At 39.1% G+C, this 27,463-nt stretch overlaps 1 protein-coding gene across 2 annotated transcripts in view; it reads left to right on the plus strand.

Moving 5' to 3' along the window:
• LRP2 (LDL receptor related protein 2) overlaps positions 1-27,463 on the plus strand; it is a 221,836-nt gene that overhangs the window by 130,308 nt on the left and 64,065 nt on the right. For both annotated transcript variants that reach the window (XM_033231218.1, XM_033231219.1), the window contains 13 exons: positions 494-707; positions 2,176-2,415; positions 4,728-4,916; positions 7,125-8,045; positions 8,187-8,352; positions 8,755-8,913; positions 10,102-10,391; positions 11,423-11,626; positions 12,519-12,761; positions 16,106-16,231; positions 17,986-18,105; positions 21,133-21,264; positions 22,968-23,169. In XM_033231218.1, coding sequence (XP_033087109.1) covers positions 494-707; positions 2,176-2,415; positions 4,728-4,916; positions 7,125-8,045; positions 8,187-8,352; positions 8,755-8,913; positions 10,102-10,391; positions 11,423-11,626; positions 12,519-12,761; positions 16,106-16,231; positions 17,986-18,105; positions 21,133-21,264; positions 22,968-23,169 — 3,206 coding nt within the window. The remainder of the gene's footprint in view (positions 1-493; positions 708-2,175; positions 2,416-4,727; positions 4,917-7,124; positions 8,046-8,186; positions 8,353-8,754; positions 8,914-10,101; positions 10,392-11,422; positions 11,627-12,518; positions 12,762-16,105; positions 16,232-17,985; positions 18,106-21,132; positions 21,265-22,967; positions 23,170-27,463) is intronic.

Here is a 27,463-nt window from a genome sequence, read left to right on the forward strand (position 1 = left end):
TTTAATTAAAGCTTGTTATCTGTTCCAATATAATGGCACCATTTTTGGCCCCGTCCCGTCTTGCTGTCCTCTGTGGTTGTTTGGGGGCATATTTCCGATCTGTATTACAGAAATTGTCAGTGAAGCTGTTAAACTCAGGGTGAGTCAGCTCCTGTGCAATGGCCCACACTTAGATGTTTGCGTACATCTTTGACCAGAATATCATATGCAGGGACTAGTGGTTTAGCTCCCTTTTCTTCACCACGCCACCTGAAAAGGTTGACTGACTCATGTGAGCTCTGTCTTCATTATCAGTGAAATGGGCACAGTGATATTTTCCTGACCTGCTGCTTGGTGTAGTTGTGATCAAATCAGAAAGTAGATGTGAAAAATCTCTGTAAGGGATAGAGGGCTGGAAAAATGTGAGACATTATAATTAGGAGAATATTAATGTTTAAGTATTCAAAAATTTCACTATGAATACATGAAACTAACAAAAATTCTGATCCTTTAGATTGAAAGAGGAAATGTGGATGGAACAGATCGAATGATCCTGGTACACCAGCTTTCTCACCCCTGGGGAATTGCAGTCTATAATTCTTTCCTTTATTATACTGATGAACAGTATGAGGTCATTGAAAGAGTTGACAAGGCCACTGGGGCCAACAAAATAGTCTTGAGAGATAATGTTCCAAATCTGAGGGGTCTTCGAGTTTATCACAGACACAGTAAGTATGTCACTGAAATACATTCGTGGGTGTATAATGCATATTCACACATAACTTACATTTGTAAGCACACACCCACACACAGTTTCATGTACATACACGTGCATGCAAATTGAAATTACCCAAAATATTAAAAAAATGTTAATGAAGTCTTAAGCATGGTTAAGTGCCAAGGGCTAATTTGGCATCTGAAAGGCCAGATTGACTTTAGAGTAAGTTTATTCTGTTTCTCTTTCCATTACTTTCAATTCCTTACTTTGCTTTTGCTTCACGGAGCTCCCTGGCATATTATCTGTTTTCTATTTTTGTGTTACTTATTAGAATATAACCTCCATAAGGGCAGACATTTTGTCTGTCTTGTTTACTGCTCAATACTCGGTGATTAGAATAGTGCCTGGCACATAGAAGGTGCTCAGGGCATATTAGTTGGATGTCTGCTGGGAAAGTGTTAATGGGATGGAATTTTTAGTTTTAAAAGGAATACTTTTGGATGTTGCCTATTTCAACATTTTTTAAAAAGATAATCTAACTTCTGATTTACCCCTTTAAATTAGTGTTATGATACAGGTAATATTTTTTGATGTATTTTATAGCTTTCGTCTTCAGCCAAAGATGATCAAACAATTTGTTTCCTGTCCTATAACCTAGGTTTGTCACTAGGTATTTTTTTTTTAGCTGCATGTGAAAGAAACACATGCAATAAAAATTAATTTTTTATTCCTGTAAAGAATATTCTTTATTTTTTTATTTTTCCATAGGTTTTTGGGGTACAGGTGGTGTTTAGTTACATGAGTAAGTTCTTTAGTGGTGATTTGTGAGATTTTGGAGCACCCATCACATGAGCAGTATACACTGTACCCTATTTGTAGTCTTTTATCCCTCACCCCACTCCCAGCCTTCCCCCAAGTCCCTAAAGTCCATTGTATCATTCTTAGGCCTTTGCGTCCTCATAGCTTAGCTCCCACATACCAGTGAGAACATACGATGTTTGATTTTCCAATCCTGCGTTACTTCACTTTGAATAATAGTCTCCAGTTTCATCCAGGTCACTGGGAATGCCATTAATTCAAGGATTATTCTTTAAATCTTCTTATTTCATATATTTTAAAAAACAAATAATCACATTATTGATCATGTAACTGAACATATTCTTTTAAGTGCCAGTTCATAGGCAAATTATGAACAGATTTATGTACTGACCTCCGTAATCCTCACGTGATTTGTAGAAAAAGACAATTGAAGCCCCATTCCCTAACTATTATACAATAGTTGGGTTACTGGTTTCATACCTTTAGGTGTTATTGTATAAGCTCTAGTCTCTCCAATATTGTTTTTAGATTAGCTCAGCTACTATATGTTGGTTATTAATTTTTAGAATAAATTATTTGGTGACCCAATTAAAGAAATTTGAGATGGGGTGGCGAGTAGCTAGGATCAAAAGTTACAAACGGATTTTGTTTTCATTTAGATGCTGCCGAATCCTCAAATGGCTGTAGCAACAACATGAATGCCTGTCAGCAGATTTGCCTGCCTGTACCAGGAGGATTGTTTTCCTGCGCCTGTGCCACTGGATTTAAACTCAATCCTGATAATCGGTCCTGCTCTCCATATAACTCTTTCATTGTTGTTTCAATGCTGTCTGCAATCAGAGGCTTTAGTTTGGAATCGTCAGATCATTCAGAAACCATGGTGCCAGTGGCAGGCCAAGGTATGCCAACTCCAATATAAGTAAGATTTGACTTCATCTGGCACCAGGTTGAAATCCCTGGTGCCATGAAAACATTTCTTCATGTCTGGATTCAGTGCATAAGGAAGCTTTCCTTTCCCTTCAAATCAACTGGCACAGCCTAAAGTGTTTTTCAAACTTTAGTGTGTCTCAGAATCACCTGGAGGGCTCACAGCAACACAGCGCCAGGCCTCGTCGCCAGATTTTTCTGATTTTGTAGTCCAGGGTAGGGCCAGAGAAATGCACTCCTAATAAGCTCCCAGGGCATGCTGATGGTGCTGGATCACACTAAGAACCACAGGCCTAAAGCAATATAGAATGTAGCATGGGTTTGCAAGAAGTACTACAGAATTAGTGTTCTGAAGAACCATGCCTTATTTCTATTAATGGAGATTTACGGTAGAAGGTATACTATTATTCAATATGGTAATGAAATAGTCCATAAATATGATTTATTAATATATATTTGGTGAATTGAAGCAAAAGAGTTCACAGTATTAGTCCCTCTTTAGTAATCATATTTTTGCAGCACTTTGTGCTTACATACTCTGAATGTATAAAATGATCACTTGCTTCCTAGATGAACCAAGGTTTTTAGGTATACCTTGGCACAGGAGGAACTAAGAATTTTCTAACACTGCTAGGAGAATGTCACAAGCTAAAGATAGAAATACAGGGTAGAAAGGAAGGAAAAAAGGATGAAGTGAATGAAGGGCTGGAAGAGATGGTCAGAAAATACAGAAATGAACCAGGGGAAAGGAGTCAGAGAGCTTCCAGTCCCACACATCCTCCTGCCTGATGGTCATGTTCCTGTGGACACATAACTCATCTTTGTTTTTCCATATCTAAAAAGTTATGGATCTAAGTTATCATCTTGAACAGATATGACAAATTCAATCGTTTTTTCTCCCAGCTTTTCATTAAAAAAAGTTCAAACACAGAAACGTTGAAAGATTTAGCAAATATCCTATACCCTTTACCAAGATTTAACAGTTGTTAACATTTCATCACATTTGAGCTCTCAATCTGTGTGTGTGTGTACATGCATATGCATTCACATTCATTTTCATGAACCTTTTGAAAATAAATTTTAATACCATGCCACTTTACCCCTACATATGTTAGCATACAGTTTCAAAGGGCATTATTAAATATTCATAATCATATTTCTCCAGTTGGCCTCACAACATTTTATATATAGCTGTTTTGTTCTATCCAAGATCTAATCAAGATTCATGCATTGCACTGGGAATATCTCATTAGTTTCTTCTAATTTGGAGTAGTTGCCTCTAGCTTTTTGCTATGACATTGATGTTTTAAAGAGGCAGACCTGCTGTCTTTGAGAATCCCACACTGAGGATTTGTCTGAATATTTAGCCTGTCTTTCATTTTTTACCCTGTAGTTATCATGAAATGGAAGTTAGGTCTGATTGCTTGATTAGATCAAGGTTAAATACATTTAGCAAAAATACTTTATAGATTATACTGTGTTAGTTGATACAGAATCTTATCAGGAAGAACATAATGTCAGCTTGTCCTGCTCTTAGTGGCGTTTGAGTTTGATCACTGGTTAAGGTGGTCACTGCTACATTGCTGCTTTTTAAAGGTGTATTTTTTTCCTTCTTAATTTGGGTGAAATCTATGCAGTCACACTTGGGCCCTGTGAATGTCTTGGCTCCCAAGCACGTTTTACCCGTTGGTTTTGGCAGCCATTGATGATCCTTGTTTGAAATGATTATTTAATTGAGGATTGCAAAATGGTGATTTTCTTATTCTAGCATTCCCTTTATATTTGTTAGATAATATTCTTCTATAAAGGAAAGCTCTTCGTTTCTCCCCAATTTATCTTTTAAAAAATTTATTATCATCGTGGGGTCAAATTTTTATTTTTTAAATTCAGTGTGTTACAATCAATTACTGTAATCCTTCTTTTGATGTTCTAGTGGATCCATTTTGGCCAGGGAGCCTCTTCAAGTGAGCACCTGTATACTTCTGTGTACGCCTTGTTTCTTGGTACAATAAGATGTTTCATGCTCACTTCGTACCTTCCCTACCTAAATCTATAACCAGCATTTCTCCCGGGAGCCAGAGCTCCTTATTGTGGGAAAGAGTATTAGAAACCAAGATGTGGGTTGTAGGCCTGCTCACTGCAACTGGGAAAAAAGGGTTTCATTTTGTAATGGGGAGATGCTCAGAGCAGGAGGTTGGGAATGAGGGTTTGAGAGGAAGGGCAGACATTTAAAAGTTCTACTTGCAGTGACAGCGTTGTTTAATGATCATTTCTTAACTTCCAGGACGAAATGCACTGCATGTGGATGTGGATGTGTCCTCTGGCTTTATTTATTGGTGTGATTTTAGCAGCTCAGTGGCATCTGATAATGCAATCCGTAGAATTAAACCAGATGGATCTTCTTTGATGAACATTGTTACACATGGAATAGGAGAAAATGGAGTCCGGGGTATTGCAGTGGATTGGGTAGCAGGTATGTAAGCTGTATGGTGATTTTAATGGATTTGCATCTCTGTCGTCTTATTTTATGCTAGAAAGTTTAGCCTAACTCCATGTGCTACAGGTTTGTTTTTCTAGACAATTATTAAGATGATTTAAGATACATTGAATTTAGATTAAGCTATGTGTCTATTTGATAAATGATATTTCAGTTTACAGATTCATAACAAATTAATCATTATCATTTTCTTCTGTTATTAACATAATCTGAAGACAAAAATGGTTAAAATATTAAATTATGTGGATTTGGTTTTTTTACACTTAGATATGCACCTGATTTCTGCATTAGAAATTTTCTAAATTTTCAAGAGAAAGGGATATAAAAATATAAACCATGGAACAGCATTCATTTACTTTGAAGCTGAGCAATTTTAGTTGCCAAATTCTTAATTGCTTCCTTTTATTCATATATAAAAATCACTTAGATAATGAGATACTTTATTAGCAATTTTTTTAAGTACCTGGTCCAGTATTATATTAACTTAGTTGTATTGATTCATGCACATAAGCTTGAATAACCACTCATTTTTATCACTCATTTGAGTAAGAATACCACTCATAATTAGTGGTATTATATGTTTTGGAATATAATCCAGTTCTACATAAAATCAATATCATTGGATCAAGCTTGGTAAGTAGGCATCACTTAAAAATATTAGCATGTAGGCAGGATGCGGTGGCTCATGCCTATAATCCCAGCACTTTAGGAGGCCGAGGCAGGCGGATCACCTGAGGTCAAGAGTTCGAGACCAGCCTGACCAACATGGTGAAACCTCATCTCTACTAAAAACACACAAATTAGCCGGCCGTGGTAGTGTGTGCCTGTAATCCCAGCTACTCAGGAGGCTGAGGCAGGATAATCGCTTGAACCCAGGAGGAAGAGGTTGCAATGGGCCGAGATTATGCCACTGCCATCAAGCCTGGGTAACAGAGTGAGACTCTGTCTCAAAAAAAAAAAAAAAAAAGGGAAATATTAACATGTATTATGAAAATCTAAGTACTATATAATAAGAGTTTATTGCAAAAAGTAAATATGGTAGTATGGTTAAATAAAGCTTTAACTGGGTTCCTAACTCCTGTTCCTGATTAGAAATTGCTATTTCTGAGGGTATAGATAAAGCAGTAGTCAGCAAACTAGGGTCTGTGAGTCAAATGCAGCCTGTTGCCTGTTTTTGTAAATAAAGTTTTATTGTAACACAGCTATGCCCATTTATTTGTGTATTGTCTATGGCTGCTTTCATGTTACAGTGGCAGGGTTGGGTACTTGTTAAAGAAACCATATGCTCTGCAAAGCCTAAAATATTTATTATCTGGCCCTTTACAGAAAAAGTTTGCCAACCCTGGATTAAAGGATTGGAAATGAGCAAATACATACATAGCAAGTAGAGTTAGGAAACGAAAAAATGTATCAGTAACATATTTCACATTGGCCTGATTTCTCCAGAGGTGGTTTGAATCGGATATAGGAACAAAATATGTGTGTCTTGGTACTAGCATTGATAGTTCAACAACAGGCTTTCAACTACATGGAATCAATAATTTGCAACCATTCTCTACTTATTATACTATTTTCACAAAGTTATCTTTTTATTCTAGCATTTACATAAGGCTTAAAGGCAAATGGACTTTTGTTATGGTCACTTTTAGAAGGCCCATGAGATGAAAGCACCTACATTAGTTAGAAAGACTAAGGAAAAACTTCATGTTAACCTTAAGCACAAAGAGCATTTGATAACATCAATAACAACCTGAGATGTTGCTGGTGCTCCCTCTTTGCTACTTTTATCATATTGGGGTAGAAGTTGTCCTATGAAAATGTATATTTAGAGTGTTTCAAGTTGGTATTGAGCATTTAGAGCTTCAGGTGGAAAAGGGGGGACATTCTGGAAAATATACCTTTCAGTAGAAAGTGGGTTATGATGTTGCTATGAATTCTAATCTACTTTAGAAGCTGAAGATAGGCACTTTCTCTCTAAATTTGAAGACACAATCCCTATAATTCCTAGGAGTAAGAATTTATTTTTCTAAGCCTAGACTGGGACATTTATTTATCATCTTGGAAAAGACAACATATAGTGACCCAAACTTCAACCTTAATACATTTTGTTCTGAATTTGGAAAGTTCTCCCTTTTTTTCTTCTTGGTTCTCCATTGATCAGCATGCACTTTCATTTTCCCATAGGAAATCTTTACTTCACCAATGCCTTTGTTTCTGAAACACTGATAGAAGTTCTGCGGATCAATACTACTTACCGCCGTGTTCTTCTTAAAGTCACAGTGGACATGCCTAGGCATATCGTTGTAGATCCCAAGAACAGATACCTCTTCTGGGCTGACTACGGGCAGAGACCAAAGATTGAGCGTTCTTTCCTTGACTGTACCAATCGAACTGTGCTTGTGTCCGAGGGCATTGTCACCCCACGGGGCTTGGCAGTGGACCGAAGTGATGGCTACGTTTATTGGGTTGATGATTCTTTAGATATAATTGCAAGGATTCGTATCAATGGAGAGAACTCTGAGGTGATTCGTTACGGCAGTCGTTACCCAACTCCTTATGGCATCACTGTTTTTGGAAATTCTATCATATGGGTAGATAGGAATTTGAAAAAAATCTTCCAAGCCAGCAAGGAACCAGAGAACACAGACCCACCCACAGTGATAAGAGACAATATCAACTGGCTAAGAGATGTGACCATCTTTGACAAGCAAGTCCAGCCCCAGTCGCCAGCAGAGGTCAACAACAACCCTTGCTTGGAAAATAATGGTGGGTGCTCTCATCTCTGCTTTGCTCTGCCTGGATCGCACACCCCAAAATGTGACTGTGCCTTTGGGACCCTGGAAAGTGATGGCAAGAATTGTGCCATTTCAACAGAAAATTTCCTCATCTTTGCTTTGTCTAATTCCTTGAGAAGCTTACACTTGGACCCTGAAAACCATAGCCCACCTTTCCAAACAATAAATGTGGAAAGAACTGTCATGTCTCTAGACTATGACAGTGTAAGTGATAGAATCTACTTCACACAAAATTTAGCCTCTGGAGTTGGACAGATTTCCTATGTCAGCCTGTCTTCAGGGATCCATACTCCAACTGTCATTGCTTCAGGTAAGTGCACTCCAGGTGCTACTTATTCTGCAAGTAGACACAATGGGGTCAACACACATGGATGACTGAGTGTTTCCAATGCATATGAGACTCTAATGTCTTTGTGTGTGCTTGTGTGTGTGTCTGCCGGTATGTGTCCAGGTATAGGGACTGCTGATGGCATTGCCTTTGATTGGATTACTAGAAGAATTTATTACAGTGACTACCTCAACCAGACAATTAATTCCATGGCTGAAGATGGATCTAACCGCACTGTGATAGCCCGCGTTCCAAAACCAAGAGCAATTGTGTTAGATCCCTGCCAAGGGTATGCCATCATCTTTGTTATATTTCTGTCTGCTTATTTCTGGAAAGAGTGGGGCCTGAAATTATGTTCATAGATAGCCAGTGTGTTATGGGCTTATAACACCATGGCTACAGATCCAAGGGTGAAAGCATATTGAATGATTTTACCTGGGAAGGAGGGTGCAGCGTGTAGCTCCCTTTGATGGCGGAAAGGTTGGCAACATACTAGGAAGTCAACACCCTGACTCAATAGATTCCTTTTGGGTGAGTTGTGTAAGTAGAAATGGGGTTTCTTTTGCCATGTTACTGGCAATTTGCAATTAAAGAATGTTGTTCTTTTTTTCTTTCTTTTCTTTTTCTTTTTTTTTTTTAAGGACTATGAGGTTCCCTGTGAATTAATTATTGACTCCTTTTGTATGACTAGGTACCTGTACTGGGCTGATTGGGATATGCATGCCAAAATTGAGAGAGCCACATTGGGAGGAAACTTCCGGGTACCCATTGTGAACAGCAGCCTGGTCATGCCCAGTGGGCTGACTCTGGACTATGAGGAGGACCTTCTGTACTGGGTGGACGCTAGTCTGTAGGTGTCTCTGGTTACTCATGTGGGTGTTAAGAAGAGTTGTTCCTCCCATTTCCAAAGAAGAGGGATTTGCATCATGTTATGAAAATATAATATGCCAGATAGACATTGCCAAAATATAGAATCACAGTTTTAGGAACTATGTTTATATTGTAACTTGGTGAACATACCTGTGAAAATTTATCTATATCATGCATTGAATAATTATGAACTAAAAGACATCTGAAGGTGCATTGTTAAATATATCTGTAATTTCAGCTATAATTATAAATGTATTTTCTCAATTTAGAATTACAAATGAAATTACTCAACTGACATTCTGCAGGCCCTAGGTAACTGCCATAAAATCTGAATGACTTTTAAATGCCCATTGATATTAAGATTTTTTCTGGGCTTTAGCATTCAATGTCTTTTAGAAAATTATTTTCTTTGTTCTTTGACTTTTGGTCATCTTTTCAAATAGACCCTTTCTTCTCTGGCAAGCTTCTCCTCAGCACATTTCTTAATATTTTCCTTTTGTCAACTCTAATTTTGTATGTAACTTCTCCAAGTACCCCCCATATGTCTCACATTCCAGTCATCCTAATGGAATAGTTGAAGGGATGAAATGATTTTGTTTATTATGGCTGGTGTCTGCATACTGGGAATCTTACTTTTTCTTGCATATTTCTTTGGAATTTTAGTCTTGTGATGCCAAGCTCCTAACCTCCTGATCTTTTCTTTATTCTCCTATTTGAAACAAAGCAGTGATGCTTTGGGTCTAAGCTTGGATTATTCTAGGTAAACACCTCAAGGTACTCAATAAAAGTCAAATCGAAAAAGTCACTAAGGAAGTGGGATGGAAAAGTTATTGTTTTATTGAGAGTCTGCTATGTGCTCAACACTGAGTTCCATGCATTACATGGATTATTTCATGTTTTCCTGTTTCTAATGTCAACCTGGTTCCTTTTGTAGGATTACTATTCATATTTGGAAGTCAATGATTTTATAAAGTCTATTGTTTGATAAGCAAACAAGACCTCCCATCTCCAGAAGAAACATTTCTAGCTGTCATATGCCCCACTTGAAAAGAAAGTTGGGGGCTTGTGTAAACAATCGTGAGGCACATGTATTGGGTTGCCAGTTGAAAACTTAACTCATTTGAGATTTCAACTTTTTAATTTTTTTTTTTTTTTTGCTTCATTTTAGGCAGAAGATTGAACGCAGCACTCTGACAGGCATGGATCGTGAAGTCATTGTCAATGCAGCCGTTCATGCTTTCGGCTTGACTCTCTATGGCCAGTATATTTACTGGACTGACTTGTACACACAAAGAATTTACCAAGCTAACAAATATGACGGGTCAGGTCAGATTGCAATGACCACAAATTTGCTCTCCCAGCCCAGGGGAATCAACACTGTTGTGAAGAACCAGAAAGAACAGTGTAACAATCCTTGTGAACAGTTTAATGGGGGCTGCAGCCATATCTGTGCACCAGGTAAGGCATTGACCATGAAAATTAAAACATGGAGAATAATGATCACAATACAATTGGTAAGGAAGGCTGACGTTCTCACAGGAGAAAAAAAATTCAAATTCTCCTTGATTTCAGGGTAATTTATAAAATAGACCTGGGACTGTATTTTGAGAGGAAGACTTGGCAGGCTTCCTTTCTATTCTATATGGAGCCCTTTTATGAAAGCATTTTATTTTATTTTATTTTATTTTTGAGACGGAGTCTCACTCTGTTGCCCAGGCTGGAGTGCAGTGGCAGGATCTCGGCTCACTGCAACCTCCACCTCCTGGGTTCATGCAATTCTCCTGCCTCAGCCTCCCTAGTAGCTGGGACTACAGGCGTACATCACCATGTCCAGCTAATTTTTGTATTTTTAGTAGAGATGGGGCTTCACCATGTTGGCCAGGCTAGTCTCAAACTCTTGGCCTCAAGTGATCCGCCCACCTCGGCTTCCCAAAGTGCAGGGATTACAGGTGTGAGCCACAGCGCTCAGCTTATGAAGGCATTTTAAATACAAGCTTGATGCAGTTAGAAAGAAAGATGAAGGGGTTGGCTGCCCTACTTCATGTCTTGACTAGGAATTCTATCAATGAGCCTGCGTTCCTTATAAAAAGGATGTACATTTTCTGCTTAAGAGGTATTATTTATAGTTTGAAATATTTCTGGTGGTATTTGTGGGTGGGATCATATGCTTCATTGTGCATTTTATAAACAACAGCAAATTCATGGGAAGACATGCCTTTTGATGTTGTTGCTTTGCAAATTTTGCTGAGAAGAGATGTTGATATTTCCTGTTGTTTAGAAGGAATCAGCACATTTATTAGAAATTGGTGATTACTCTTCTTCATGGAAAAGTGATTCAGAATATAGTTAAAAGGTTAATGGGCAGAATTTCCATGGCTTGTCTTAGGGAGCATTTAATGTAGAAGCTGTTGCAAGTGCTATTGTGTAGGGGACAATGTGAACGGTGGCTGCATCCATCTTTTGCTTCTTCTGGGATTATCTTTCTTCAGGTCCAAATGGTGCTGAGTGCCAGTGTCCACATGAGGGCAACTGGTATTTGGCCAATAACAGGAAGCACTGCATTGTGGACAATGGTGAACGATGTGGTGCATCTTCCTTCACCTGCTCCAATGGGCGCTGCATCTCGGAAGAGTGGAAGTGTGATAATGACAACGACTGTGGGGACGGCAGTGATGAGATGGAAAGTGTCTGTGGTGAGTTGGACTCTTGGCGCTTTTGATAGGAGCTAATGGCATCTTGATGTCAAGTGTTTGGTACAGAATCCTGCTGTGTGTGAATGGGTTTGAACTGTGTGCCTAGGCATCCTGGTAGAGCTGAAAAATGTTTGCTCTTATAATCCAGACTGTTTCTGCTAAATCACACCTGTAATGGTTAAGAGCACAAGCACAGTCATCATCCTGGTGATTGTATTTTGTAATCTGTGTAGCCCTGGGAAAGTTACTTAATAGCTCAAGCCTCAGATGTCTCATCTGTAAAATGGAGCTACTACTAGGGTTCTTGTGAGGAGTAAGAGAAACAACATGTAAAAAACCCTTAGCATGAGACGTGGTGCATGCTAAGCCTGGCTTAGCTTGGGACTGAGGACACGTATCATTTTTACTAATTTTCATAGCACAAAGGTCATTATTTCAATAATTTTATGAAAATAACTTCCAATCCTCAGCTTCCATCTGAATAGAGTGAATAAAACATGGTGGACTTTCTCAGGGAGTTCTGAGGTTGGTTACCTTTTCCTAGTAGACTGTGATAGAGGCTAGGAGTTTTTATTTTCCTGAAATAAACTATAATTGCTTGCTTTTCTGTGATTGAGGTAAATTGAGATTATCGAGAAATAGAATCACTTTGATTTGTGCTGAAATTACTTGATTTGTGCATAAAACAATTTATTTAAAAAAGGTATGCAACATATTTTGCTTAATCTAACTAATTAAAAGTGTTATCTCACTTTGCATGCAGTCCGTTTTGCAGCGTTTTTTGCCTTGGAAGGTAAATTCAAAGTGTCCCTTTTATTTAATTGTATCTTTTTAAAAATTAGGATAATGCTTTAATCAAGAGGGTTTGTTCTCATGTTTTTCCTCTTCTTAGCACTTCACACCTGCTCACCGACAGCCTTCACCTGTGCCAATGGGCGATGTGTCCAATACTCTTACCGCTGTGATTACTACAATGACTGTGGTGATGGCAGTGATGAGGCAGGGTGCCTGTTCAGGGACTGCAATGCCACCACGGAGTTTATGTGCAATAATAGAAGGTGCATACCTCGTGAGTTTGTCTGCAATGGTGTAGACAACTGCCATGATAATAACACTTCAGATGAGAAAAATTGCCGTAAGTTTATCTTAAGTGCTTATTGTGATTTTGGGTCTGAAGTCTTGGATCATGGGAGATGAAATTATTATATAAAAACAAAAGGCTTTCCAAAAAAAAGAAAACCAAAGTATTTATCTAAAATGTAAATTTTTGGCTAGGCACAGTAGCAAATATCAACAAATACCAATCTTGTTTCATTTTTCTCTCCTTTTTTCTAGTATTTTAAAGTGACTCCTAGACATGCACTTCACTGATGATATTTTAGAAAACAACTACCATGCTGTTATAATGCCTGGCAAAATCAACAGTACTTACTTAATATCCCAGAGTACCTAGTCCTTGTTCAGATTTTGTCGCTTATCCCCAAAATGTATTTTTACTGTTACTCTGTTCAAGTTAGGGTTCAGATGAGATCTACACATTGATTTTGATTGTTATAATTCTTCAATTTCTTTTATGCCACAACACTTCCCACTTTTTAATGTCATTGATTCATTAGAAAGATTGGGTGATTTGTCCTGTAGAATATCTCACATTCTGGATTTGACTAATTGCATAATTGATCCATTTAATTTATCCTATCCCTCTTATTTCCTATGAACTGGTATTTAGACCTACAGTTTTGATAGTAACAGGTGCAAAAGAGTGTTTCAGAGGTGGAGTTGTGTGTTTCCTGTTGCATCACCTCATGAGGCACATGATGTTCGGTTGCCCCACTTTAAGTGGATTCTAGCGTCAGCCTGAATCTTCTCTTATGAAACTCCCATTCTCCTTTCACCCAGTGGTTTTAGCATCCATGGGTGGTTGTTCCATAAACCTATTATTTCTTTAAGGGTTATGAAATGGGCACTTTAAAATTATAGTATTCCTGCCACATTTATTAGCTGAAGTTTGATAAAGAAGACGTTTCCCTTGTCAGCTTTTGTTGGTAATTATAATCTACAGGATAAATACCTTTTGCTTGTCGATTTTCCGAGTAATGAGTTGATGACACAGGATAATTAAGTTTTTGTTTAGTTTAGTTTAGTGTTATATTGAACTCTTTGATCTTTATGTATTTGATGAGTTTTAATACAGTGCTGTCAACTGTTCTTTTTAGTACACGGTTGTCCAAACTTAGGCCAATGAGAGTCCTTAAGTTGGATTTTCTGTTCTTTGACATGACCCCAATCCATCTTCTTATAGCTCAAGCTTATCTTATATTTCCTGTCCCAGTCCTGGAATTAACCACTTTTCCAAGGAGACCTCATTCCCTTTGTGATTCTTAGAAATTATCACAGGGTTGGGGTGCTCATTCCTACTTAGCTTTCATTGCTTCTAGTCCTTTTCAATGGTCAGAGCTAGGAAATACAGCTTTCAAGGCAAAACTTTTTTTTTTTTTTTGAGACGGAGTCTCGCTCTGTCGCCCAGGCTGGAGTGCAGTGGCCGGATCTCAGCTCACTGCAGGCTCCGCCTCCCGGGTTTACGCCATTCTCCCGCCTCAGCCTCCCGAGTAGCTGGGACTACAGGCGCCCGCCACCTCGCCCGGCTAGTTTTTTGTATTTTTTTTTTTTTTTTTTTTTTGTGAGATGGAGTCTCGCTCTGTCGCCCGGGCTGGAGTGCAGTGGCGCGATCTCGGCTCACTGCAAGCTCCGCCTCCCGGGTTTACGCCATTCTCCTGCCTCAGCCTCCCAAGTAGCTGGGACTACAGGCGCCCGCCACCACGCCCAGCTAGTTTTTTGTATTTTTTTTTAAGTAGAGACGGGGTTTCACCGTGTTAGCCAGGATGGTCTCGATCTCCTGACCTCGTGATCCGCCCGTCTCGGCCTCCCAAAGTGCTGGGATTACAGGCTGAGCCACCGCGCCCGCCGTTTTTTGTATTTTTAGTAGAGACGGGGTTTCACCATGTTAGCCAGGATGGTCTCGATCTCCTGACCTCGTGATCCGCCCGTCTCGGCCTCCAAAGTGCTGGGATTACAGGCTTGAGCCACCGCGCCCGGCCAAAACTTTTTTTTTTCTTTTCTGAGATGGAGTCTCACTCTGTCGCCCAGGCTGGAGTGCAGTGGCATGATCTCGGCTCACTGCAAGGTCTACCTCCCGGGTTCATGTCATTCTCCTGCCTCAGCCTCCTGAGTAGCTGGGACTACAGGCACCCACCACCATGCCTGGCTAATATTTTGCATTTTTTAGTAGAGATGGGGTTTCACCGTGTTAGCCAGGTTGGTCTCAATCTCCTGATCTCGTGATCCACCCGCCTCGGCCTCCCAAAGTGGTGGGATTACAGGCGTGAGCCCCCGCACCTGGCCAGAAAAAACTTTTTATTGATATTTCCCATTTAAATTTAAGATTACAGGTTGTTTGCATTTTAGATTTTATAATCACATCTCTTCTCATGCTTAAAATCATGGTTTCTCTTGACATGAATATAGTTACTTGTTTTATTATATAGTAATTTCAAAATGCCTATAATAATTTCAACATTATTATAACCACTCAAATAATACTATTAACACTAAGTCTACTAAATGCAAGATTCTTCTTGCATTTTAGATTATGTCCCACTAGAGATATGCAGTCAAAATACTGATTTTAGAGATATTTGAATTTTTTTTTCTGCAGGGTTATTCTATCAACTTGATATATAGTTAGCTTCATCTATTGCTCTTTCCAAATGTTATTTTCTTTTCTCATTTTTATATTATTGATTTTATTTGTACAAAATAACATACATAGTTCCAAAGTTAAAACTACATGACGAGGTGCATTTACAGAAGTCCTTCATTTCTTCCTCTCCTTTCTGCTTCCTCTGTGCTCTTCTCAATCTATCCAGAGAGATGACAATTTTTGTTAGTTTATCTTTTCTTTGTTGTTTTTGTTTTTAGTAGAAGCATCTCTCTCTTGCTACACACACACATACACTTATATCGTCATTTTTCTTACACAAAATATAGCCTACTGTTTTGAATCTTGCTTTCTTACTATTAACAATATATCCTGAAGATTATGCTGTCATTACTTATCAGTATATAGAAATCTTCTTTATTCCTTTAATAGCTACATATTACTCCATTGTGTGGAACTGCCATAGTTTATTTTACCAAGAGTTGGAACTCTCGTTGATACTATTAACTAATGAAAACAGTTGATTTAAGCTACAAATCAGTATCTCCTCTCCCTTCTCCCCAGTATCAGCTGGAAATGTGTCTTGTTACTATAGAGTCTATAAGTAACATGAGTATCATGAATCCTGCCTTTCTGATAGCTTTGAAAATGCCGCCCTTCCAGTGGTTTGAGTTCTACAATAGATCTGTTAGCATGGATACTGTTCATAATACATATTTGGTGGATATATTCCAAATATTTATCTGGTTGTCTTTTTCAAGCTGATCGCACTTGCCAGTCTGGATACACGAAATGTCAGAATTCAAATATTTGTATTCCTCGCATTTATTTGTGTGACGGAGACAATGACTGTGGAGATAACAGTGATGAAAACCCTACTTATTGCAGTGAGTAAGATAAAACTGCTTTTCTTTCCATTGTTCCAGAGATGCATGTTGTGAGCTAATACAAAGATATGAAGCTTGGGTATCTGGGCTGATTTCAATTGTCATTTCACATTGACCTTCTAAGTAGAGGTGGTAAGCAGCTGCTTTCGTATGTGATTGCATGAATATGAGAAACTCTTTCCCTCTGTTCTCTGGCTGGAATTCCCAGACCCTGAATATTTCTTCCAGAGATCTGCTACTATTGGAGAGCCATTTCTCCCAGTGTTGAAAGCCTTTCACCTTCATCTACGTGGGCAGAATTTGCCTGTTAAGCCTTTATAATTTACTCTTAATATTATTATAGTGGCTATTAGTAACTGAAAACTATTTTTTTTTTTCAGACAGCCTCACTCTGTCACCTGGGCTGTAGTGCAGTGGCATGATCACAGCTCACTGCAACCTCCGCCTCCTGGGCTCAAGCCATCCTCCCACCTCAGCCTCCTGAGTAGCTGGGATTACATGCATGTGCCACCACGCCTGGCTAATTTTTGTATTTTTTGTAGATATGGGGTTTCGCTGTGTTACCCAGGCTGGTCTGGAACTCTTGGGCTCAAGCGATCCACCCGCCTCAGCCTCCCAAAGTTCTGGGATTACAAGTGTGAACCACCGTGCCTGACCAGTAACTGAAAGTATCTTTATATCTCCTAGGTACATTTGAATTTCAGAAATCTCTATTTCATATTTAGCAATTTGATTCATTCAAACAATTTCCTGTATTTATAGCTCAAATTAAAAAGCCTTTCTTAGGTTTGATAACTTTGAGACTATTACTATAAATAGTTACATAATTTAAGGATTTAGTGATTGCCCTTCCCTGTTCTGGGTATATGTAGTTAAACTCTTGTCAATGGTCCCCTCCCAAGAAAACCAAAGGACATCATAATTATTTGTCACCAAGCTGGGGTACAGCACAGGAAGAGGAATCTGTTGTAATAACAGCAGCACAAGGAAGCAGAATCAGGATGCCGCCACTAGATAGGGCTAGACAGATAGGAGTTATTGCTGACTTTCCAGGGACCTCTGCTTCCATGTCAGTTCTCCCCTGGCAAATCATCAGATATCAGGAGCCAAAGCAAGAGAGCCTCATAGACCAGAATAATTGCAAGACTTTAATTAGATGTGCACCCACATAACAATTTGGAAAATGCATATGACCAGAGCTACCTAAAGTTACTCGAGAAAAGAGTCAATGTTCAAACACAGGCAGAGTTTCCCACTTACTCAACTAAAAGTCTGGTATTCCAAGGATGAATAAGACGATAACCTTGCCAACTTTCTAGAATTATTATCTAACATGGCTAAAAGGTTGTGTGTGGAGTGAACTTAGATATGGTCATATTATTGTTTTGTTTTTAATTATTATTGCAATGGAATTTATTTAATTTTACATTATAGTAGAAAAAATAAAACCAAGACTTACAATTTGTGATTTCATTTATCACAAAGATAGTTCTTTGGTATTTCTAACAAATACAATTTTTTTTTTTTTGATTTCTGGAATCCAGAAAAAACAACTGGAGAATTGGGGCAGGATTGACTTCCTTCTGTCTCCCGTACTTTTCCCTCCCCACAGAAAGCTTACCAAACACCCATTTTCTGGGCTCAGTCTTCCGTTTTTGGTAACTATTATCTAGCTCAGAGATAGAGGCAGGTTAAGACAGATGGGAACATGCTTGCGTTTTGCTCATGGATTTTATCTTCTTTCCCTCCTGTAGCCACTCACACGTGCAGCAGCAGTGAGTTCCAATGCACATCTGGGCGCTGTATTCCTCAACATTGGTATTGCGATCAGGAAATAGATTGTTTTGATGCCTCTGATGAACCTGCCTCTTGCGGTAAGAGAGTAAGCAAGCATGAAAAACATCACGATGCAGCTAGACAACTTCAGTCTCTTCCAACCACTTCAAATACAGACCAGGGTCATGACTGCTGAATGCTTGCACTTCCTGTCCCAGCTTTCATCTGGAATGCTGACACTGCTCAGCAGATACTCATTAAAGACCTGTTAGTGCAGAGCACTGTGTGGGGAGCTGATCAGGATGTGGAAGCTGCTGATTGATGCTGATAAAGTGAAAATATATTGGTGATGCACCTAATACAGTGCTTAGCTGGTAGAACTTAATTTTAGTTGACTCTCAATTGAAGTTTCTGAATTTGGTTGAGTGCTGGCCCAGAAAGCTGTCAGAAGACCCAAAAGTGATTGGAGTCGTATACATGCGGAAGGAGTATATTAGGGGCATGCATCCTCTTCCTGTTCTGTCTCTGTGCACGAGAGGCCCAAGAAGTTGCAGGGGCCTTTGGTTGTATTCCTGGGGACAGTTATGCCCTGTTTACCTTTGGAGTCTGCTGTTGGCTTTCACAAATTCTAATCTATATCCATGCACATTTTTTACATCATTGTAAAAATAGAAAAATACAATCTTCTACTTTGCTTTAAAAAACCTGTCAATAAATCATATTGCTATTTAGGAGTCAGAAAACTATAGCTGTGGGCCAGTTGCCTGTCTTTATAGATAGCATTTTACTCAAATGCAGCCCCATAACATCTATGGCTGCTGTCCTTCTACAATGGTTACGTCCAGTAGGTGCAACAGAGATCACAGGGCCTGTAAACCTAAAATATTTACCACCTAGTTAATAAAAAGTTTGCTCATCCTTGTCTTCATACTCCTTTTAATGACTATAATATTCCATTGAGTGGTTATAGTATCATCAAGTTAACTGCCTCTATTATTAAGCATTAGGTTTCTTTTATTTTATTTCTCTGTTGTATATATTGTTGTAGTAAATATTAACACCATATTTAAAACATTTTGTTTTCAGGGTATTTTCTTAGGATCATCAGTATAGTTTTATAGCTGAAGTCAAACTATTTTTGATTCCAATTTTCTCTCAGGTTTAAATTCTGTGTTGGGTGGAGAGTGGTGTATGGAGTGCTTCACTACGTTCTTTTTCCCCAACACTGAAAGTTTTATAGAAAGCAAAGGGCGCGTAGAGTTTTGAGGACCTGTAAAGGAAATAATTAATAACTACCAGATGAGGAGAATAGTCTTAGAGATTGGTTCAAATGTATGAATTATTGGTTCAAATATATGAAGAATTAATATGACTTTTTAAACTTCTCTATGGTAATGAGAGTCATAGTAATAGCAATGAGTACCAATGACCTGATCTATTTAAATAAAATAAGCACATAACCCACATATGAATATGTCCTCATTGTAGTCAAGTAATAATGTTCAGAAATATATTTTAAAGAAATAATACGATGTACAAAAAAGTAAAATTTACATTTTTTCACCCTTCTCCAATCCCCTCACTCCTCAAAGATAATCACTATTAAGGATGGGTGTGAATTCTCCTTACTTTTATCTTTTATATATCTTACTTTACTTTTATATATCTTGATATATAGTTTTTTAAAAAAACAGATGAGGTCTTACTATACATATTTTCTGCAATTCGCTTTTATTTTTTAAGCTTAACGTCATGTCAGCAAATGCAGACCTGCCTCATTCCTGTACACTGCCAAAGAATACTTTGAAATATGAATGGTCTCCATGTATTTTTATCCTTTTCCTAGTGGTTGGACATTTAGGTTGTTTCCATTTTTTCACTATGAAAAACAGTGCCAGGATGAACATCCTTTTAGAAACCTTTTTGTGCACATGTGGAAAGATCCATATAGTCTAGATGTCCACAAGTGGTGCTGCTGTGTCAAAGGGGATATGTCTCTTCAAGAAATCTGGGTCAGGCCTGGTGTGGTGGCTCACACCTGTAATCCTAGCAGTTTGGGAGGCCGAGGCAGGCAGATCACGAGGTCAAGAGATCGAGACCATCGTGGTGGCCAGTGTGGTGAATCCTGTCTCTACTGAAAATACAAAAATTAGCCGGGCGTGGTGGCAGGCGCCTGTAGTCCTAGCTACTCGGGAGGCTGAGGCAGGAGAATCACTTGAACCCGGGAGGCAGAGGTTGCAGTGAGCCGAGATTGTGTCACTGTGCTCCAGCTTGGTGACAGAGTGAGACTCTGTCTCAACAACAAAAAAATAGGTCTGGATCAATGTACACACTTTTCATAGCAGCTTCTAAAAAAGCCTGTTTCTTCTTACTGTTATGATTAGGCTATGTCTTTATCAGTTGCAATTATATTTTCTCTTGCCTTAGGCTAATTCCAGTACACCCTGGGTTTGGGAGCTTATGACACCTTGATTAGTTAAGTAGGAACATGTAGGGTTAGGGTTAAAGAATCTGAATCAGTGGTGGCTAATTTGAAGTGGAGGAGTGACTTATTTTAATTCAGTATTTATTGAACAGCCATGTTCTAGGAACTTTTGGGCTGTGTCAGTGAATGAGACAACAATCCCTGCCCACATGGGCTAATATTCTAAAGAGGGGAGACAGGCAACCAATCAGTAAATTGTCTAGTATGTTGAAAGATGGTGGTAACTATTATGGAAACAAGGAAAGGGAACAAGGATGGGGAGTGCAGGCTGGGGAGAGTTTGCATGAAACAAAATGGTTTTGGATGAAAAGTAGATTTTAAAATAGAAACATGTGAAATAGTAGGTAATTCCTATCTTCCCTGGGAAAGGAAGTGTTCTTTCTCTACCATACCCATAAGGGAATATTGTATCTCATTTTAGTCACCAAAGATAATTAGGGCTTTGCACTGTCAGTTGACTACTTTTACCTCAAACTGTTGGTCACTGGTACTAGTCTTATTGGAGGACTACCCTAGATGTATGTAACGAAATAATGCTCTGGTTCAGGTTGTCTAGACAACCCATGCTCCAGCCAGCTTGTCTCCAGATTCCTGGACTGCAAACCACTCTTTTCACTGAGAATGCTATTGCTCTTTTCAGGTCACCCTGAACGAACCTGCCTCGCCGATGAGTTCAAGTGTGATCGGGGGAGGTGCATCCCAAGCGAATGGATCTGTGATGGTGATAATGACTGTGGGGATATGAGTGATGAGGATGAAAGGCACCAGTGTCGTAAGTGAAGCTGATTAATTCCATTGCAGAGTCACATTCCAGGGAAATGCAGTAGAGTTGTTTTTCTGTGTTTGGAGAGTACGATCGAAGATTTCTATTTAATTGAATGGACACTGATAGAATGTTACCTTTGTTTCTCCATGCTGGGAGTGTTTGATATCATCCACTTAAATGCTTCAGAGTAATGAAAAATGACTTTATATTTACTTTCTTTCTCTTACATTTGGCTAATGGACAAAACATTTGTCCTATATTTCTAGGACAAAAAAAAAAAAAAAAAAAAACAAAACAAAAAACCCCACAAATACTTGGTTGGCTACTTTATTTTTTATTTTTTGAGACAAGGTCTTACTCTGTTGCCCAGGCCGGAGTGCAGTGGCAGGATCATGGCTCAGTGCACTTTCCACCTCCAGGCTCAAGCGATCCTCCCACTTCAGCCTCTCAAGTAGTTGGGATCATAGGCCCACCACCATGCCTGGCTGATGTTTTATATTTTTTTGTAGAGATGAGGTCTCGCTATATTGCCCAGGCTAGTCTCAAACTACTAGGCTCAAGCAATCCTCTTGCTTTGACCTCCCAAAGTGCTGGGATTATAAGCGTGAGCCACTGCACCCAGTGGTTGGCCACTCTTAATGGCAACCTTCACAGTATGACAGTGGACTGCTTCTAGTTTCCTTCGTCACCTTAAAGCCGTATGGAGGGAGGGGTGTTATGCCTCTTGAGTAGAAAATGGAACATCATTTTCATTACCAACAGGGTATGGAAGTCTTAGGTAGTCCAAGAATTAATCAGAATGTCTTTCTATGGTAGAGCAATAGACTCAGTGACTCCCTGCTGCTTGCGTCTGATGGCACCCTCCTGTGTTGTGACTTTGGGGGCGGGTCACAACTCCACATTTACTCTATCCACCCTATCCACTGACATGGGTGGTTGACAGCTGCACATACATGGATTGTGGCATGTGCATTTCTCCCAGCTGTCTTTACCAACATCTCCTTTCTTTTGTTTCCTATTCACCTGCAATGAGACTGGATAAAACACTTGTCCTTTCATTTTGTGGACACTAATGATTCGATGTCAGCATCTCATCTCTTTCCTCATAGCATCATGGTTTCTGACAACTCTGTTAACATATGCCTTTCCTCTCCACCTCAATACTGCTTGGGGTGGTAGCTATAATGTAGTTGAAAAAGCACCAAATTTGGAGGAGAAAGACCTAGGTTTGAAGCCTTGGCTCTTCACCTAGTTCTGTGACTTTGAGACATCCAGTTAATCATCTTGGGCTTTAGTTTTCTCATCTATACAACTGGTGTAAAAATACCTATCTCACATTGTGCTTGTGTGATTATACTTTGTAAACTAAAAAAAGTTACCAAAGTATAAGGCATTTCGTGTCTGATTAACAAAATGGTAGTGGTTTTCTGAAACCCTAAGGGAAAAAGTTCTAATGTATTTTATGGAAAAATAAATGAGATGTTTTATTATATTGATTTCTTTGGAAAAGCCAGGGTCCAAAGCAATTAAAATGGAACCTTTGGAAGTATTTGTATTATGATCTATTATTATAGTAGCAATGTAATTTGTCTATGTGTTTTCTTCCCATTTCCTTTCATCCTTAGAATGGTAAGTAACATTAAAGCAAAGAGAATTAACTGCTGCACTGAGCTCTCATGCTTTCTAATTCTTGCGTGCTTTGGTTTCAGAGAATCAAAACTGCTCAGATTCCGAGTTTCTCTGTGTAAATGACAGACCTCCGGACAGGAAGTGCATTCCCCAGGCTTGGGTCTGTGATGGCGATGTGGATTGTACTGATGGCTACGATGAGAATCAGAATTGCACCAGGAGAACTTGCTCTGAAAATGAATTCACCTGTGGTTACGGACTGTGTATCCCAGAGATATTCAGGTGAATTGAGGATTCAAAAGTTACCCAGCAAGCCTCAAATGTCCATGGGGTCTGGGCTCACTTACCTATTAGGCACAGTGACCACAGTGCCCAGGGCCCATGTTGCTTTTGGTGGTCTATGAAAATGTTTGGATTCCTTTTAAAATCAAGAGGAAAAAAACCCTTTTACATCAAAGAAAGTATTTTAATATATGATATTAACATATCTGGGTTTATACCAGTATTACTGCATTAAAATGAAAAGAAGTTAGATACTTAAATAAATTATTGATATATAATATCATTAACAATTTAAAATTAAATACAATTTTTAATATTTTTATGGAGGAAGGAGCCCAACAAGGCAAAAATGCCTAGGGCCTGTTAAAGACAGAATCTGGCCTTGCAAAGAGGGCCGGGGAGATTAGTGGAGAGGGCTTGAGATAAGAATTCTTTCTTGAAGCTGGTGACCCGCTTAATTTTCCACTTGGAGTAGAGGCATTGGTATTACAAGAATGGTTTCACTCTCCTTTCTCTGCTGTAAGAAAAATAACAGCATAAGCATGGTGATAAATAGAGCTTGGCTGTTAGGCTCAGGGTCAAGGAGAGGCAGGTGGAGTGATAAATAGAGCTTGGCTCTTTGGCTCAGGGTCAAGGAGAGGCAGGTGGAGTGAACTGAGACAGTGTCTCCAACTAAGGATGCAGACATTGATCAATATCATGCAGGAGGGCTGGGAGGCCAGATTTTCTGATGCTGTTTTTGAGAGAAGTTGGAAATCTGGATTTTCATATGAAATAGTCTGATTTTAAAGCTGGAAGCAAATTTTAAAATTCTTAAAATACTGTGTGGGTCAAACAGATTCGGCTCACAGCCTGCTGGTTTGGGGGACCTCTCCTGCAATGTTCCATTGTTTGACTTCTTACCTCTTTCTCCAAATGGGCCTCTTCAAACAGTTCATATACATTCTTAACATCCCAACTTCTCGTCATCCCACTTAACAAATACTTGGATTATGGAAGGAAATGGAGAAGAAGAACAATTTGTAAGTTTCAATCCTGATTGACTAGGAGAATAGTAAGAACATTAGCAAAAGTAGGGGAGTCCAGAAAGGAGCTTGCTCAAGGTGGAAGATGAGTTTGATATAGTAGGACTTCCTGAGGTGAAAGTATGTCTTAGGCATTTGGGCACAACTGGAGCCATGAAGAGGTACTGCTTGGGCCAAGGACTGTTAAGGGACACAGAGGCACATTGAGAGCAACAGGAATGGCCAGTTTACAGCATGCGAAGGAAGACAATGGGAAAGATACACTAAGTAGGCACAAGATTAGAGCAGCAGAGTCGCAGGGGCCATTGAATGGAGGGGCGGACAGCTCATCAACAGGCGCTAACGTACCACTGGAGTCCAGTGTGGTGTACGATTGTGTGTTTATTGCGGTGGTCCTGAGGAAGGAGGAGGAGGTGAAGGAGCAGGGACTCAGCAGTAATTTAACAAATGGATAAATGCTATCAAGAAAATATACTCTGTGCATGATTCATCCTCTGATGAGTGGACATTGCTGAGAGGTGGTAGTTTGTGAACTGACAATCCAAAGACATTGAAGAAATGGAGCTGTCTTCTTTTGTATTGAAACTGCAGTAGAATATGCTTTGTTTGTATTTAAGTAACATGGATGTAAAGTGTAGATTTTTATTTTTTCAGCTAAAGTGGATAATTCTTTGTCTATATTTTCTCCCTACGGCTCAAGAGTTCTATTGTGTTGCACTTCTATAGTTTTTCTGAATTTGGTAAACAGCTAGTAGCATTAGTCTTTTTTTTTTTTTTTTTTTAATTTATTTTTTATTATACTTTAAGTTCTAGGGTACATGTGCATGACGTTTATATCATGTATAACTCCCCAATGCAATCCCTCCCTCCTCCCCCCTCCCCATGATAGGCCCCAGTGTGTGATGTTCCCCTTCCCGAGTCCAAGTGATCTCATTGTTCAGTTCCCACCTATGAGTGAGAACATGCGGTGTTTGGTTTCTCTTCTTGTGATAGTTTGCTAAGAATGATGGTTTCCAGCTGCATCCATGTCCCTACAGAGGACGCAAACTCATCCTTTTTTATGGCTGCATAGTATTCCATGGTGTATATGTGCCACATTTTCTTAATCCAGTCTGTCACAGATGGACATTTGGGTTGATTCCAAGTCTTTGCTATTGTGAATAGTGCCGCAAGAAACATACGTGTGCATGTGTCTTTGTAGTAGAGTAATTTATAGTCCTTTGGGTATATACCCAGTAGTGGGATGGCTGGGTCATATGGTACATCTAGTTCTAGATCCTTGAGGAATCGCCATACTGTTTTCCATAATGGTTGAACTAGTTTACAATCCCACCAACAGTGTAAAAGTGTTCCTATTTCTCCACATCCTCTCCAACACCTGTTGTTTCCTGACTTCTTAATGATTGCCATTCTAACTGGTGTGAGATGGTATCTCATTGTGGTTTTGATTTGCATTTCTCTGATGGCCAGTGATGATGAGCATTTTTTCATGTGTCTGTTGGCTGTATGGATGTCTTCTTTTGAGAAATGTCTGTTCATATCCTTTCCCCACTTTTTGATGGGGTTGTTTGTTTTTTCTTGTATATTGTTTGAGTTCTTTGTAGATTCTGGATATTAGCCCTTTGTCAGATGAGTAGGTTGCAAAAATTTTCTCCCATTCTGTAGGTTGCCTGTTCACTCTGATGGTAGTTTCTTTAGCTGTGCAAAAGCTCTTTAGTTTAATGAGATCCCATGTGTCAATTTTTGCTTTTGCTGCCGTTGCTTTTGGTGTTTTAGACATGAAGTCCTTGCCCATGCCTATGTCCTGAATGGTACTACCTAGATTTTCTTCTAGGGTTTTTATGGTATTAGGTCTAACATTTAAGTCTCTAATCCATCTTGAATTATTTTCGTATAAGGGGTAAGGAAAGGATCCAGTTTCAGCTTTCTACTTATGGCTAGCCAATTTTCCCAGCACCATTTATTAAATAGGGAATCCTTTCCCCATTTCTTGTTTCTCTCAGGTTTGTCAAAGATCAGATGGCTGTAGATGTGTGGTATTATTTCTGAGGACTCTGTTCTGTTCCATTGGTCTATATCTCTGTTGTGGTACCAGTACCATGCTGTTTTGGTTACTGTAGCCTAGGATTGTCTTGGCAATGCGGGCTCTTTTTTGGTTCCATATGAACTTTAAAGCCGTTTTTTCCAATTCTGTGAAGAAACTCATTGGTAGCTTGATGGGGATGGCATTGAATCTATAAATAACCTTGGGCAGTATGGCCATTTTCATGATATTGATTCTTCCTATCCATGAGCATGGTATGTTCTTCCATTTGTTTGTGTCCTCTTTGATTTCACTGAGCAGTGGTTTGTAGTTCTCCTTGAAGAGGTCCTTTACATCCCTTGTAAGCTGGATTCCTAGGTATTTGATTCTCTTTGAAGCAATTGTGAATGGAAGTTCATTCCTGATTTGGCTCTCTGCTTGTCTGTTGCTGGTGTATAAGAATGCTTGTGATTTTTGCACATTAATTTTGTATCCTGAGACTTTGCTGAAGTTGCTTATCAGCTTAAGGAGATTTTGGGCTGAGACAATGGGGTTTTCTAAATATACAATCATGTCATCTGCAAACAGGGACAATTTGACTTCTTCTTTTCCTAACTGGATACCCTTGATTTCTTTCTCCTGTCTGATTGCCCTAGCCAGAACTTCCAACACTATGTTGAATAGGAGTGGTGAGAGAGGGCATCCCTGTCTTGTGCCAGTTTTCAAAGGGAATTTTTCCAGTTTTTGCCCATTCAGTATGATATTAGCTGTGGGTTTGTCATAAATAGCTCTTATTATTTTGAGGTACATTCCATCAATACCGAATTTATTGAGCGTTTTTAGCATAAAGGGCTGTTGAATTTTGTCAAAGCCTTTTCTGCATCTATTGAGATAATCATGTGGTTCTTGTCTTTGGTTCTGTTTATATGCTGGATTACGTTTATTGATTTGCGAATGTTGAACCAGCCTTGCATCCCAGGGATGAAGCCCACTTGATCATGGTGGATAAGCTTTTTGATGTGCTGCTGAATCCGGTTTGCCAGTATTTTATTGAGGATTTTTGCGTCGATGTTCATCAGGGATATTGGTCTAAAATTCTCTTTTTTTGTTGTGTCTCTGCCAGGCTTTGGTATCAGGATGATGTTGGCCTCATAAAAAGAGTTAGGGAGGATTCCCTCTTTTTCTATTGATTGAAATAGTTTCAGAAGGAATGGTACCAGCTCCTCCTTGTACCTCTGGTAGAATT

Source organism: Trachypithecus francoisi, unplaced genomic scaffold (assembly GCF_009764315.1).
Source record: "Trachypithecus francoisi isolate TF-2019V2 unplaced genomic scaffold, Tfra_2.0 Lachesis_group13, whole genome shotgun sequence".
Classification (NCBI taxonomy): Eukaryota; Metazoa; Chordata; class Mammalia; order Primates; family Cercopithecidae; genus Trachypithecus; species Trachypithecus francoisi.